The 15,300-nt window shown below is 38.9% G+C and overlaps 1 protein-coding gene across 4 annotated transcripts in view; it reads left to right on the top strand.

The window, feature by feature from the left end:
* Positions 1 to 15,300, top strand: part of MKLN1 (muskelin 1) — a 330,653-nt gene that overhangs the window by 288,213 nt on the left and 27,140 nt on the right. For 3 of the 4 annotated variants that reach the window (XM_079785914.1, XM_079785913.1, XM_079785916.1), the window contains 3 exons: positions 5,280 to 5,427; positions 6,974 to 7,088; positions 9,893 to 10,032. In XM_079785914.1, the coding sequence (XP_079642040.1) occupies positions 5,280 to 5,427; positions 6,974 to 7,088; positions 9,893 to 10,032 (403 nt within the window). Of the gene's footprint in view, positions 1 to 5,279; positions 5,428 to 6,973; positions 7,089 to 8,412; positions 8,746 to 9,892; positions 10,033 to 15,300 lie in introns of those variants that run through there. The other variant, XM_079785915.1, reaches the window with a different exon arrangement.

Raw genomic sequence — 15,300 nt, 5'->3', positions numbered from 1 at the left:
AGGGGCAATCAGGAAGGCAGGCAGGCAAGCAGTTGGGAGCCAGCAGTCCTGGTGGTCTGGGCCTAAACGGGCAGTCGGACATCCCTCTCACAATCCAGGACTGCTGGCTCCCAACTGCTTGCCTGCCTGCCTTCCTGATTGCCCCTAACCGCTTCTGCCTGCCAGCCTGATCACCCCCTAACCACTCCGCTGCCAGCCTGGTTGATGCTTAACTGCTCCCCTGCCAGCCTGTTTGCCCCCAACTTCGGGCCTAAACAGGCAGTCGGACATCCCTCCAGGAGTCCTAGATTAGAGAGGGTACAGGCTGGGCTGAGGGACAACCCCCTGCCGTGCACGAATTTCGTGCACCAGGCTTCTAGTATATATATAAAAGCCTAAGCAACTGGTCGACTGGTCACTATGACGTGCACTGACCACCATGGGGGCAGACACTCAATGCAGGAGCGGCCCCCTGCCGCTCAGCTGACCAACAGGCACCAGACTAGGGCTCATGGAAGGCGAGTGGCTGGCAAACTCCGCTGCGGTGGCACGATCCTCTCCTGATCGACCAGTACTGATGACCCTGTAGCAGGCACAGCCAGGCTGGGGCTGGGATGAGCGAGAGTGGCAGGCGGTGTTGGACCGCCAGCTTGGGCCCAATCCCCGCAGGGACCCCACTGGTGCAGGAATCCGTGCACCGGGCTCCTAGTTCAATAATAAAGAAACAAATAACACGCTTTTAAAATAGGCAAAGGATTTAAATAGACATTTCTCCAAAGAAGATATACAAATGGCTGATAACCACGCTATGACATGCACTGGTGCCATGTCATCACATGAAGAGATATCTAACATCATTAATCATTCAAATATATCCACTAAGATGTAGTGAAAAAGGTGGACAATAGCAAATGTTGACGATGTGGAGAAATTAGAACCTTTTTAAATTGTCGGACATGTCAAATGATGCAGCCTACTCCATGAGGAGTTGGGGAGGGGGAATGGGGAGTGACTGTTAATGGGTATAGGGTTTCTTTTTGGAGTAATTAAAATATTCTAAAATTAGATTGTGATGATGGTTTTCCAGTGGGTATACTAAAAAATACCAAGCTGTACACTTTAAATGGGTGAATTTTATGGTATGTGAAATATATCTCTATAAACATGGTAGTCTTAACCTCCCTGAGTATTGTAAACCTGCCTACTGCTTAAACGACCCTTGTCGTTTTTCTCTTCTGATACTAAGGTGCTTTTAGGCAAAATGTGACCATATGGAAAAAAACGGAAGCATGTACAACTTGGTCTTACATTCTTCTACGTTCTTACATTTCTTCCCCAGCTCAATACTATTTTAACCCCCTCTCTTTGATGACTCCACCCCCACTTAGGGAATTCAAAATATATTTCTCCACTGATTTCCATTCTGCTCAAAAATTCCCATTTCCTCAGTGGGTCCTTATTTAATTAAGCAGTTTGTTGCATTAGTTTCTAACTCATAATCTCTGATATTTGCATTTTAAAAGATTATAGAACAAGGGTCAACAAACTATTTCTATAATAAACCAGATGTAAGTACGGCGTGTCCCCCCAAAAATGTGTACACACTTTGAATGATTATACAGTCAGTACTTACTAACATACAGTTCATTTTCAAATTTTAAAAGAATCTATAGAAATGAGTCAATTTTTTTTGTCAATACCTGTTTTAGAACTGATGACCGTCCTGGTCCAGGCGCTGCTGATAACACAAAGCAATGGAATCACAAACATCAAGAATCATTTCCTTCGGTATTTGTGTGCCCCCAGTTCGTTGACTCTTTCAGTTTTGTACTATAAACTTTATCTTTTATGTATCCCCATAAAAGAAAAGTCTAGTGGATTTTTAGGATAAATTTTCTTTGTTCAGAGCTTAGTCTGGCTTTAGCCATTATTTCAAATCAGTTAAACCTGAAAAGGAGTGAAAATTAAGTGAGTTATCAGCTGTTAAAGTGTGTATACATTTTTGGGGACACCCTACCTATATTTTGAGTTTTACCAGCCGTAAGTGTTCTGTTGCAGCTACTCAGCCTTGCTACTATAGGGTGAAAATAGCCAGAGACACAATGTAAATGAATTGATGAGGCCTCATTTGACCCTGATCAGATCAAGCCATAGATTGCCAATCCATATTCTAGATTTCTTAATTTTAAGGCTCAGTATTAAGACAAAATGGGACAAAGAAATTTAAGTGCAATAAATTTAGGCAGTTATGTCCTCCACTTCCACCACTAATAAAAAGTTATTTCATTTTCACCTGGCCAGTGTGTCTCAGTGGTTGAATCAGGAGGTCGCAGTACTATTCTTGGTGAGGGCACATGACCGGTTGCAGGCTCATCCCCAGTAGGAGGGGGGTGCAGGAGGCAGACAGTCAGTGATTCTCTCTCATCTTTGATGTCTCTCTCTCTCCTTCTCCCTCTCTGAAATCAATAAAAATATGTATATTTTTGTAAAGTGATTTCATTTTTTTACAGTTTTATCTTTTTTTCCAAGGTTATTTTAGGAATAGAGGTCAAAATTTTGGCACTTTTGAAAGTTTACCAAGCCTTATTAAGAAAATATCAGAGTTTACATAAACACTAAGGAGTATGGCACGAGGGTCTAGGTTTTTGTTAAGATTAGGTCTGTGTTTGAATGAATATAAATATACATAAATGTACTTGTGTATGGATGTATACAAATTACTGTGTTTTGTGTGTATAATCTTTAAATACACTTACTGTGGAATACATTTGGATGGTCTAAAATATCTCAAATTTATTGAATAGCAATGTAAGAGGACACATGAATTTAAGGTAAACTAGGAAAAAATAAATACAGTATGGCTAGCATCTCCTATTCTGAATTGATTGAGATATTTTTCTTTAGTTTGATGTTTGTTTAGCTTTCTGAGCATATGATAATTGTTTATCTATAAGAAATGTAGTGTTGCCCTGGCTGGCGTGGCTCAGTAGTTAGACCATCAACCTGGGCACCAGAGGGTCATGGGTTTTATTCCAGTCAAGGGCATATACCTGGGTTGCAGGTTCAATCCTGGGTCCCTCTTGGGGCGTGTGAGGGAGCCAACCAATATATGTGTCTCTCTCACATTGATGTTTCTCTCTCTCTTCCTCTCTTTCTCTCTCTCTCTCCCTGCCCTCTCCTTTCACTCTCTGAAAATCAATGGGAAAATGTCCTTTGGTGAGGATTAACAAAACAAAAAAAGAAAGAAATGTAGTGTTGAAACAATACATTGTTTTAGATACATGGCAGTTATGTTTAATATAAAATTATATTTCAACTAATATCCTCTATAATAAAGATGTAATATGCAAATGGTCGTTACTCCGTGAAGCATAACGACCGACCGTGTAATAACCGAATGCGTAACGACCGGATCACAGGTTAGCAGGAGGGTGGGGCAGCGAGGTACAAGCGGGCGGCAGAGAGCTACAGGAGGGGGCAGGGCAGCAAAGTATGAGGGGGCGCTGGGGGAGCAGAGGGAGCTACAGGAGGACAGGGCAGCAGGCGGAGAGCTACAGGAGGGCAGCAGCGAGCTACTGGCTACAAGCGGGCAGTGGAGAACTATAGGAGGGGGCAGGGCAGCAAGCTATGAGGGGGGAGGGGGAGCTACAGGAGGGCGGGGCAGTGGGCAGAGAGCTACTGGAGGGTGGCAGCAAGCTACTGGTGAGCTACTGGTGTATGGATTCGTGCGCAGGGCTACTAGTTTCCAAATAACATTGATGAGAACAATTTACATTTGCCATATCAACGTTTTACAAATTTCTGGGTAATGCAGAATGACCATCATTCATTTAATGGATTTCTTAATAAAAAACAAACGTTAACTCTGGGGAGTTAGATCTCTCTGGAAAATATATTTGGGGCATATTATACACCAACATTTTTTTTCTTGGAAATTATGTCATTTCATATTACATCATGACAAATATTTTAAATGCTTCTGACCATATTAAACAAATCTGTTTCAGTTTTGTCAAATTTTGTTTTTCCAGATCAAGATTTGAATATTTTAATCTCTATTATTAAACTAGCGTTCCCGTTACAGGAAAAATCCTGCAATAGGGTTTCCTGCTGCACTCTACCCCGCCCTGCCTGCTCTCCTCCCTTGTCCCCCGCCCCGCCTTCTCCGCCAGCCCGCCTGCTTTTCCCTTCTCCCCCAGCCCCGCCTCCGCTCCTCCCTTCTTCCCCGCCCCACCTTCTCTTCCAGCCCTCCTGCTTTTCCCTTCTCTCCTGGCCCCGCCTCCGCTCTTCCCTTCTCCCCCGGCCCCGCCTGCGCTCCTCCCTTCTCCCCCGCCCCGCCTTCTCCGCCAGCCCGCCTGCTTTTCTCCCTTCTTCCCCGGTCCCGCCTCCGCTCCTCCCTTCTTCTCCCCCCCCCCCCCCCCGGCTTGCTTGCTTCTCCACAGCTTTGCTCCCTTCTGCAGCTCTTGGCTTCTTTCTAAGCTGTCTTGATATGCAAATTAGCCGCCATATTTGTTGGGGTTATTTGCATATTCGTCCTGATTGGTTGGTGGGCGTGGTTTGGCTGGTGGGCGTGGCTTATGTGTAGCGAAGGTGCGGTCAATTTGCATATTTGTCTATTATTAGGTGGGATTAGAGCTGACCCAGATAATAAATCAGTTCAAGTATTGCCCTTTTTCTCAATCAAAATGATTACATTGCATACCTCCTTCTATCTCTTAGCTCCATTCTGGTAGTTATTATTTATTTATTCTGTCAACAAATAGTTGATAACTATTGTATGCCAGCCATTAGGAAAAAATCATGAACCAAATAACCTTGGCCCTTGTACAGCCTATATTCTAGAGTGGAGAGAAAACAATAAACCATTGTTTGTTTGTTTATATTTATTTATTTTACCTTTTTTTCTTTACCTGAGAATATGTGTGTTTTTTATTTTAAAGAGAGAGGAAGGTAGAGAGAGAGAAACATCAGTGTGAGAGAGAAATATCGATTGGTTGCCTCTTTTACCTACTCTAACCATGCCCCATGGGATAGAACCCACATCCTAGATATGTGCCCTGACCTGGAATCAAAATGTAACCTTTTGGTCCAAACTATGCTACAAACAAGTGAGCCACTGGCCAGGGCTGTTTATTGTTTAATATAAAAGTTATGTAGTGTGTTAAAAAATAAGTTGTGGCCTTACCCTACAGAGTATGGTAAGGATGTATTAATCTTTAACATAATAGCACTAATCTGTTATCTAATGAAACACTGTCTATGTGAACATTGTCATCTTACTGTTTTCTTTCATTTTATAGTTCCAATGACAGGATTCACACAGAGAGCAACCATTGATCCAGAACTGAATGAAATACATGTCTTATCTGGACTCAGCAAGGACAAGGAAAAGAGGGAAGAGAATGTCAGAAATTCATTCTGGATTTATGACATAGTGAGGAATAGTTGGTAAGGAGCTCTTGTCTGTACTGCAATTCCAATTTAACATTTCTTGAGGTTGTATATTCAAAAGAAGAGGGAACTGGAGGACTTGTGTTAACTTGTGATGTCAAAACAGGGCACTTAAGAGAACTTCTTCCATTCAGTAATGGAGGGTAGTGCTCAACAACTAAAGAATTTATTATTTTCTAAATATGACATTTATTTACGGTAAAAATGAAAATGTACTGTAGTTTTATTGTGAATTGGTAAACAGGTTTTTAGCTCTTTCAGCCTTTGTTTTGAACCTTCATAAGTGCTGTTTGTGTTTCATAACATGAGGTAGGTTGTTCTTAAGTGAGGTTTTGATGGACATTAAAAGAACTTAAGAACTCCGTTCTAACAAATCAGATTATTTTATGGGAATGACCAGAACTTTAAGATTTGATGTAAACAAATTTATAATTGTTTTGTTGGTAATTAGACATGCAATTAATTTGCTGTCTACAATTGTATTAACACTAGAGGCCTGGTGCATGAAATTTGTGCACTCGGTGGGAGGGGTCCCTCAGCCCGGCCTGTGCCCTCTCGCACTCTGGGAGCCCTCGGGGGATGTCCGACTGAGGGCTTAAGCCCTAAGCCGGGGAGTGGGGCTAAGCTGGCAGTCAGACATCCTTAGCACTGCACAGAGGTGGGAGAGGCTTCCGCCACCGCTGCTGCGCTCTCCAGCCGTGAGCCCAGCTCAGGGCTTCTGGCTGAGTGGCACTCCCGCTGTGGGAGCGCACTGACCACCAGGGGGCAGTTCCTGTGTTGAGCGTCTGCCCCCTGGTGGTCAGTGTGCATCATAACGACCAGTTCCGCAGTTTGGTCAATTTGCATATTAGCCTTTTATTATATAAGGCTAGAGGCCCGGTGCATGAAATTCGTGCATGGGGGGGGGTGTCCCCCTCAACCCAGCCTGCACCCTCTCCAATCCGGGACCCCCTTGGGGGATGTCCGACTGCCAGTTTAGGCCTGATCCTGGGGACATCACTCTCACAATCCTGAATTGCTGGCTTCTAATCGCTCACCTGCCTGCCTGCCTGGTCGCCCCTAACTGCCCCCCCGCCAGCCTGATTGCCCCTAACTGCCCCCCCCCCCTGCCGGCCAGGTCGCCCCCAACTGCCTGCTCCCCTGCTGGCCTGGTTGTTCCTAACTGCCCCCTCGCCAGCCTGGTCACCCCTTACTGGCCTCCCTGCTGGTCTGGTCGCCCCCAACTGCCCCTCTCTGCTGGCCTGTTCCCCCCACGCAGCCTGCTATTCAGTTGTTTGGTCATCCCTCACTAACCCCCCTGCTGGCCTGGTTGCCCAATGCAGCCTGCTTGTTCAGTCATTTGGTCGTCCCTTACTAACCTCCCTCCCAGCCTGGTTGCCTCAGGCAGCCTGCTTGCTCAGTCGTTTGCTTGTCCCTCACTAACCCCCCTGCCAGCCTGATCATAGGCAGCCATTTTGAGGTTGCATATTACCTCTTTATTATATAGGATTATGTGTACTGCTAATTTTATAGGATAGCATGCCTTAAAAGCAATGTCTTGCAGGTCTTGTGTCTATAAAAATGATCAAGCTGCAAAGGATAATCCAAGTAAAAGTCTTCAAGAAGAAGAACCCTGTCCAAGATTTGCCCATCAGCTTGTATATGATGAGTTACACAAGGTATCCTAACTACATTGACCTGTAAATTTTCCATGACCTACAATCTGAAAGAATCCAAACATATGTTTTTTATTATTTTTAAGTGGATTTGAATAAAAAATTATAATACATACCAGACATTTAATAGAGTATGTAGCAGGCATTCAATATTATTTTCCCCTAAAATTCCTTAAGAGAATAAACATTTTTGCATAGATGGTAACTCCTTGAACTTTCCTCTTTTGAAAATGGTCAGTGGCTACTTCTTAACTCATAGATCAGATACATAGCATGGCCTATTGTATAGTTTTCAGCATTTGGGTTCCATGTCTCATGATATGAAAAGGTATATATAACTTCCTGATTTTAGATTTCATTGTGTAAGAAATCTTTTTATCTTTATTTTTCCTATCTATGAGTGACATATCTTTTCCATCTGCTTTGTGAAATAGTATGGCATTCTGAAGTTTAAGTGTCAGTTAGTGTTCAGAATGGTTTCTTTAACTATTTCTCCCTTAAGCTTTACATGTAGTTTAGTGACTGGGCTCAGATTATATAGTAAGCTACTGACATAACCTATATTCTTTCCATTTAGGTCACAGATGAATATTTAAATTTTATATCATTTGAGACCTTCATGTTAAAGATACCATGGGAGTGGATAAAAGCCCTTTCTCTTAGTGTCTCCCAAATTAAAGGGTAAATGAATTTCCATCCTTAGGATAGAAATAATATTGTGATTCTATTACACTATTCAATATAAATTTATTTATTTTTTGATGAATCCTCACCTGAGGATATTTTTTACATGGATTTTTAGAAAGAGAAGGGAGGGGAGTGTAGGGGAGGAAGGAGGGAGGGAGGGAGACAGAGAGAGAAACATCACTGTGAGAGAGACACATCAATTGGTTGCTTCCCGCATGCACCCCAATGGGCTGGGGATCAAACCTGCAACCCAGGTATGTGCCCTTGAGCAGAAATTGAACCCAAGACCCTGCAGTGCAAAGTTCAACACTAACCACTGAACCACTGGCCAGGGCTTGAATATAAATGTTTTTAAAATTTCAGAAAATGCCTTTAACACTTTGTGTAAGTACAGAATATCACTAAAACTAAATAATATAATAGTGAAATCATTATTGCATTCCTTTTACATTTAATTGAGTAATGGAATATTTTAAAAGTTATTTCACAAATTATATGTGCCATTTAATATTTGACCTTAAGGCTAAAGCTAAATTAAGATGCTAAAATTTTATAAAAGTTTCTAATTGCTGTTGACTTTCAGTGATTTGACATCTTTTTTTAATAGTTTTTTTAAAATATGTCTTTTTATTAATTTTAGAGAGAGAAGAGGGAGAGGGAGAGAGTAACATTGATTGACTGTCTCCTGTACACCCCCTACTGAGGATCGAGCCCGAAACCAGGGCATGTGCCCTAACCTCGAATCCAACCAGCGATCTCTTGATGCTTGGGATGATGTTCAACCAACTAAAGCACACCGGCCAGGTTGTCATCTGTCCTTTTTAAAGATATAATTTATTATAATCAACACTTGATTAACTTGATAACCCCCATTATTCATTGCCCTCAAACTATAATTGGATTAGCTTCTTGCTATTTTTAATAAACAAAATATAACTGAGCAAATTTGAAGGTCACATTGGGTATTAAGCCATTTATGAATTCAGCAGCATCTTATCTAGCAAGCAGAGAAATTCTCTGAGGGATTAAGTCTTGCCCTGGTCAGTGTGGCACAGTTGGTTGGAGCATCGTCTAGCTCACCAAAAGGTGGCGGGTTCAATCCCTGGTCAGGACATAGGGCATGTTAGGAAGGCAACTGATTGATGTTTCTCACATCAATATTTCTCTCTCTCTGTGTCTCTCTTTCTCTCTCTCTCTCTCTCTTCCCCCCACCCTTCCTGTCTTTAAAATCAATTAAAAAAAAACTTTTTAAAAAATATATATATTTTATTGATTTTTTTACAGAGAGGAAGGGAGAGGGAGAGAGAGTCTACTGGGGATGTGCCTGCAAACAAGGTACATGCCCTTGACCGGAATCGAACCTGGGACCCTTGAGTCCGCAGGCCAATGCTCTATTCATTGAGCCAAACCGGTTAGGGCTAAAAAAAACTTTTTAAGCTGGAAGTCTTTTATAGAAAAGAGGCTGAGGCAAGTAAGTCATCAATAAGAGAGAAATGAAAGTTCATGGAGGAAAGTAAAGAGTTCAGGTGACGCTGGCTTCTCACTAGGTGAGCTGTGGAGTTTCAGTTGGCTGGGCTTCTCACTAGGTGAGCTGTGGAGTTTCAGTTGGCTGGGCTTCTTGCTGGACAAAAAAAATCTTCCTTCTTCCTGCTGAGGTGGTAAAGCAGTTGCGCTTTCTATTTGGGAATGAAAGGGCCTCTCTTCCTGTTGGGGTCTGTAGTTGATGTCTTCCAATATGGAGGTATTTGACTTCCAGTGATAGGTAATTGACTTCTATAGTCTATCCCAACTTCAGTTTTAGTTGAGGTTTTCTTTATTCATTTTTACACTATCATTGCTTTTGTTTCATGTTTCCATTGTCAATGTAATTGTGGTAATAGAACTTATTTTAATATAAAATGTAATTTAGGAAGTAGTCACAGTAATTTAAAAAGTAAAGTGGAAACTTGAGAAAAATCAAGAGAAGCAATAATATTTTGATTTTTTTTTTAATATAAGTAAGGCTAAGAAAGGTACCTGTTACACAGTACTAGCAAAATGAAGAAATTTTACTGTCACTTAACATAGTTTCTTAAGTATGCACGTCTTTTTAAAAGTCTGGTTTGTTTTTTTTATTACAGGTTCATTATTTATTTGGTGGGAATCCAGGAAAATCTTGCTCCCCCAAAATGAGATTAGATGACTTCTGGTCACTGAAGTTGTGTAGGCCTTCAAAAGATTACTTACTGAGGCATTGCAAGTACCTCATAAGAAAACACAGGTATAAAAATAATTCATGGAAAACTTTTATTTAACTTTGTCAGCTATTGTTAGTATTACCTAAGCTTTGGAGACGTGCCTTTGTTAAAGTTAGTAACATAAAAGTGTAAACACTGAAGGTCATGACTTTTGTAGGTGCCCTGTTATTCTCCTAATTTTGGTTTCTTCTTTCAAAGGAAGACACAAAGTGAAAATAGATATTGATGCTAAATTTTTAAAATATAGAACAAGGAAATTTTGCAACTGTTAAAATAATGGAAAAAGTTTCTGTGAAGGTGATTAACTTAACATCAAGTAACTTAAGGCCTAACCACTACAAATTACATCAATTTTAGATTATTGACATATGCCTGACTTGTTGATAACTTTAACTGTGAATGTGATGATATAGTTTATTAATAATATGTTTATAATTTGATGTTTCAGAATACAACTTTAAATAGAATTAGTTTTATGTTATTACCTTTGCTAATTAATTGTAAAATCATGTAATTAAACATTTTCATGTATGTCTCTTGAGTCATGTTTGCTTTTTAAAAAGACCTAGCAGGTGTTAAGCTACTAAAAAAATGTAGAAAAGTATATCTGTCCTTTTGGTTACTGATAGTGTTAGATGATAAATATTTATAGTTTGGAAGAAGAAGTTAACCTTTAATGACGATAATAGCTACCATTTATTGAACAATTTTTGTGTGCTAGATCTTGTATGTTATTCTCACAATAAGCCAGTGGAGGAAGAACTGTTACTATCACTTTTTTATAAAAGAAGAAATGATGGGGAAACTTTTAAATGGGTTATATAACTCAGATCTAAGGTCACTCAACCATAAGTGACAGATAGAATTTGATCCTGAGTATTCTGATTCCATTTCATCACCACCACTACCACCACCACCACCACTACCACCACCACCACCACCACCACCACCACCCACACACAGAGGCACATACTAGTGTGTATACACACGTATGTTTATATGTTTATTATATAATATGTTTTATATAGAATATAAATACATGAAAGTCTGTGTAGATACAAATTAGACTATTCCTTTATCATATGTTTATTGTTGCTTTTCACAAGTTATACTTGAGAGATAAATTAATAACAGAAGCTAGTTTTGTTTCTTTGGCATTACTGTAAATAATTAGTATATTTTCTATAGAATCTACAGGAGAAAGGGTCTGAATCTTCACATTGTCTGCATGGCAAGAATAAATTCTGTTTTATTAACAAGATTTAAGCTTGAGGTACCTTTGCTAATGTTTACATTGCTAAATTTTATTCTTTAGTACTTTACTTAATGTACCTAGATACTTAATATTAAACTTTGTTTTTATAAGGATATGGGGAAATTATAGAGCTCTTTTTCTACCTTAAATATAACAACTGGTCATTGGAATGTTAGAGTGAGCTTTTTAAAAAAATTTCCTGACCAAAAGTCCATTAGAGATTAAAGGAAATTGTTTAATGCTGCATGTAAAGAATTGGAACTCACAAATACTTCCCTCTGGCTTTTAATTGTAAAAGTATTGCATGGGTAATAATAAAGAAGAAAATGAGTCTTCTCTCCCTACCAAAAAATTGAATCACTTATCATCCCTCCATTCAGGAGTAATATTTTGGTGTATATCCTTCTAACTATATGTACACACTATTGTTTTGAATCTGATTTCTTTCAGTGAATGATGTATTATAAACATTACCATGTTATTAAATACAAGTACAAATCATAATTGTAATGGCTGCATAGCATTCTACTTTATGTAATTCACTTAACCTCCTTTTATAGAATATTTATTCTCAATTTATTTGCTATAGTTAATATTACTGTGTATATATATATAATATTGTTAATATTATATATTTCTATATGCACCTCTATCTAAAAATTCTGTAGGATAGTGGTAGAATTGGGAAATTACCGTTTGCCCTGCTTCCCACAGCCCAGCCATCCTCAGAAGTGTTATTTTTTTTTTATCTTTGGAGGTTGTTTTCTCCTTTAGAAATATATCAGTGGGCAGGTGAAATGACAGTTTGGGAATCTGAAATATTATGTATTAGGGCATGCTTTAAGTTTTAAGTACAATCATCATTGCTAGTAACAATTCTAGTAAAGGTGTAGAGTGAGGAGTGAAAGTGGATGAACAATAAAAGAATAATCAGTAACAAATCACTTAGACTCTTAAATAGATGATGAAAGCGTCTTACAAATGTTGTATGAGACTAAGTCATTAAATAAAATGACTGAAATTGAAAGGCAGTAAGTTTGGGTGGTTGGGCAAATAATCAACATTGGAAATTTCTACTATGGGAAAGAAAGTGTGCCAGCTTATTTCAGAACTTCAAAAAAGTTCTTGAAGGGGAATATAAGAATGTTTTATATAGATTATCCATTTATATATATATATTATTTTCAGTAGAGTAATAATAGCATAAAAATATGGACCATAGTACTCTTCTTTTCTGATCTTGATTACTCTTTGCCTCTAGTTCTGTAACTAATAGCTATATTGGAAAAATATTATACCTGAACCTTGGATTGATATTCAAGCCTTCTAATTTAATCTTTCTGGAGATTACTTTGCTCATGTGTAAAATGGCCAAAGCAACCACCTAAGGGTTTTTATAAACATCAACAAAACTATTCATATAAGAAATATTTATTGAGCAACTTCACTGTGCTAGATATTGTCTTAGGTTCTATGGATATGTCAGTGAAGAATACAAAAATTTCTATCCTCAAGTTTCCTTCTTAATGAAGGGAGGCTAACAATAAGCTTAATAAGGAATTTATATGTTAGATAGTAAGTCTTAATGAAAAAAACTCAATCAGGTTAAGAACTATTTTTGTACAGGTGAGGGAGCTGGGGATGTGATTTTTAAATAAGAATATTAGGATAGACCTCACTGCGAAGAAGGCGTTTGAGTAGAGACCTAAAGAACATGAGAGAATGGATCATATAATTTGAGAGGGAAAGTGTTCCAGATAGGTAATTGACAAGGCTCTGAGGTTAAAAATATTCCTGGATTATTTGAGAAATAAATTGAGGAGGACAGTGTGGTAGAAGTGGAATAAGTGAAGTGATTATGATAGGAGACAAGGTAAGAGAGAGAAAAAACAAAAAGGGGGTCAGATTGTGAAGGTCCTTTGGCTTTTACTCTGAGTAGCATTGAAAGATTTTTACACTGAGGAATGACACATTCAGATTTAGCTTTTATTTAAAACAATTCTGGATTTTCTTCCAGAAGAACTGGGTAAAAGGTCGTGGCTATTTTCACTCGGCAGGGGGCGGGGGTGAATTCTTCAGAAACAGCAAGTTAATGTATTTCAGTTTGGTGCACTTCAAGTTCTGGAGATCATCTGTTCACATTTGAGGGAAAGGTGTTGGCTGTATTACATTAGTGAGTCATGAGTAAGGAAAAGGAGCTTGCTCTGGAAGAGTGAGAAAAGTAGAGGGATGTAGGGCATTATCTGAGGATCTCCACTGTTTGAGGGAAGGCAGAGGAAGGGATACTCCATAAAAGAGATCCAGAAAGTACAGTAAGATTCCGGATAAACTTTGAAGGTTGCAACAACTGAATTTCTTGATGGATTTGATATGGGTATGAGTAAAAGAATAAGGATGACTGCTAGGGCATCTTAAGAATCTTGTCTACTAAATTGAACTGACAATAAAAAGGCCCAACTTAGACATTTGAGAAAAACAGACTCTTTTTTTTTCTACCACCTTTTAAAATGACTTAGAGTTTTGAGGGGCTTATTACATTGGGGACAGAATAGATAGAAGTTGATTTCTGAGTTGAACATGAAAATTACCTTTCTAATTCCAATCTCAAATTAGATGCCAGGTCTTTCATTATATAAAAGCTTACCCTGTACTGCTGTGCTGGCATATTTATTTTTGTTGTTCTTTTGGGAAATAACTATTTCTTCTTTTTCAATAAAATATAAATTTGGAGGGAGAGAAGTATATTGTATGCCAAGAAAGTGTCTCCTGGTTCTTAATGGTACCATGTAATATAGCAAATAAAGTGCCACTTTATATATATATAATGTTCAAGTTTCCAAAATTGTTTATGAATTGGGGCATAGAAAGGGGCAAAATAAAAGAAATTTAATAGGGTTAATTCCTGTTCCTTTTACAGAGCAGAATTGTTGGCTGAAATATAATTCTAGACTGCAAACACAAATCCAGTGATAAATTTTTGCAAGCCAAATAAAAGCTTAGAAAAGGAAGAGAGAAAACATAACTTCCAGGAAAATTGATCTCTTTACTGGATTTAATAGGATGGTAGGTGTGTTTTGGTTAGGTTATTTCAGGTTGCAAAGGAGAAAGACATGCTTAAAATAAATTCACTGAAAGAGAATTTATTATGAGAATTAAGGCAGTTTCTCAGCATTTGAACACTGAGGCATATGGAGAATTGTTTAGGATACTGGACCAATTCTAGTAGCTAGGAGCTAAGTAAAGTAGTGCTTCTTGTAACTGAGCCTCTCTCTTTCTGCTTCTTTCTCCCTGCTTCTCCTGTTCTACTGATTACTGCTGACTCTGCTTCCCCTCAACCTCCTGGCTTCAATGGGTGGATGGATGGATAGATAGATAGATAGATAGATAGATAGATAGATAGATAGATAGATAGATAGATAGATAGATAGATAGATAACTATTCACCTCTTTGGCTTCAGTTGATAAGTAGGTAGATAGGTAGGGAGGGAGGGAAGGAAGGAGAGAGGGAGGGAAGGAATCTATTATGTCTTCTGTTAACTACCTTCTGTGTTTTGCCTGCCTTTTATAAAGTATCCTGTGTATCTCACATTCTGATTCTCTGAGAGAGAGTATCTTCTTAGAGAGAGGGTTCCCTAGAGAGAGTATCCCTATTGGGAATAATTCTGCCAGGCCACTTTTTAAACTGCTCATTAAGCTTGAGATGATTGCTTTTGGCTCAGGTGCCAAAATTCTGGTCTAACTTGTGGGCAAGATGGTAGAATAACATGATCTTTGCCTAAGGAACTCTCCTCTGAGGTTTGTAAGGCTGGCTGACAGTCATGGTATTGTCTGGTATACGAGAACTGTAATATATTGATAGTCTTTGCCCCTGCCTGAAATACAGATAACCCTATCACTAAGGTTAGCTCTAAAGACAGGAAATTATTGAGGCCATCAGCCTGAACACCATTGTGAATAGCTTATTATTTTCACTTTCCAAATGAAATTAAATGTCTTCTTTTCTTTTTCTCTGAACATTTGAAAAGCATACAAATTT

Source organism: Cnephaeus nilssonii, assembly GCF_951640355.1.
Source record: "Cnephaeus nilssonii genome assembly, chromosome: 12".
Lineage (NCBI taxonomy): Eukaryota > Metazoa > Chordata > Mammalia > Chiroptera > Vespertilionidae > Cnephaeus > Cnephaeus nilssonii.
The sequence above is the reverse complement of the archived record's forward strand: the minus strand, read 5'-3'. Positions and strand labels throughout refer to the sequence as shown.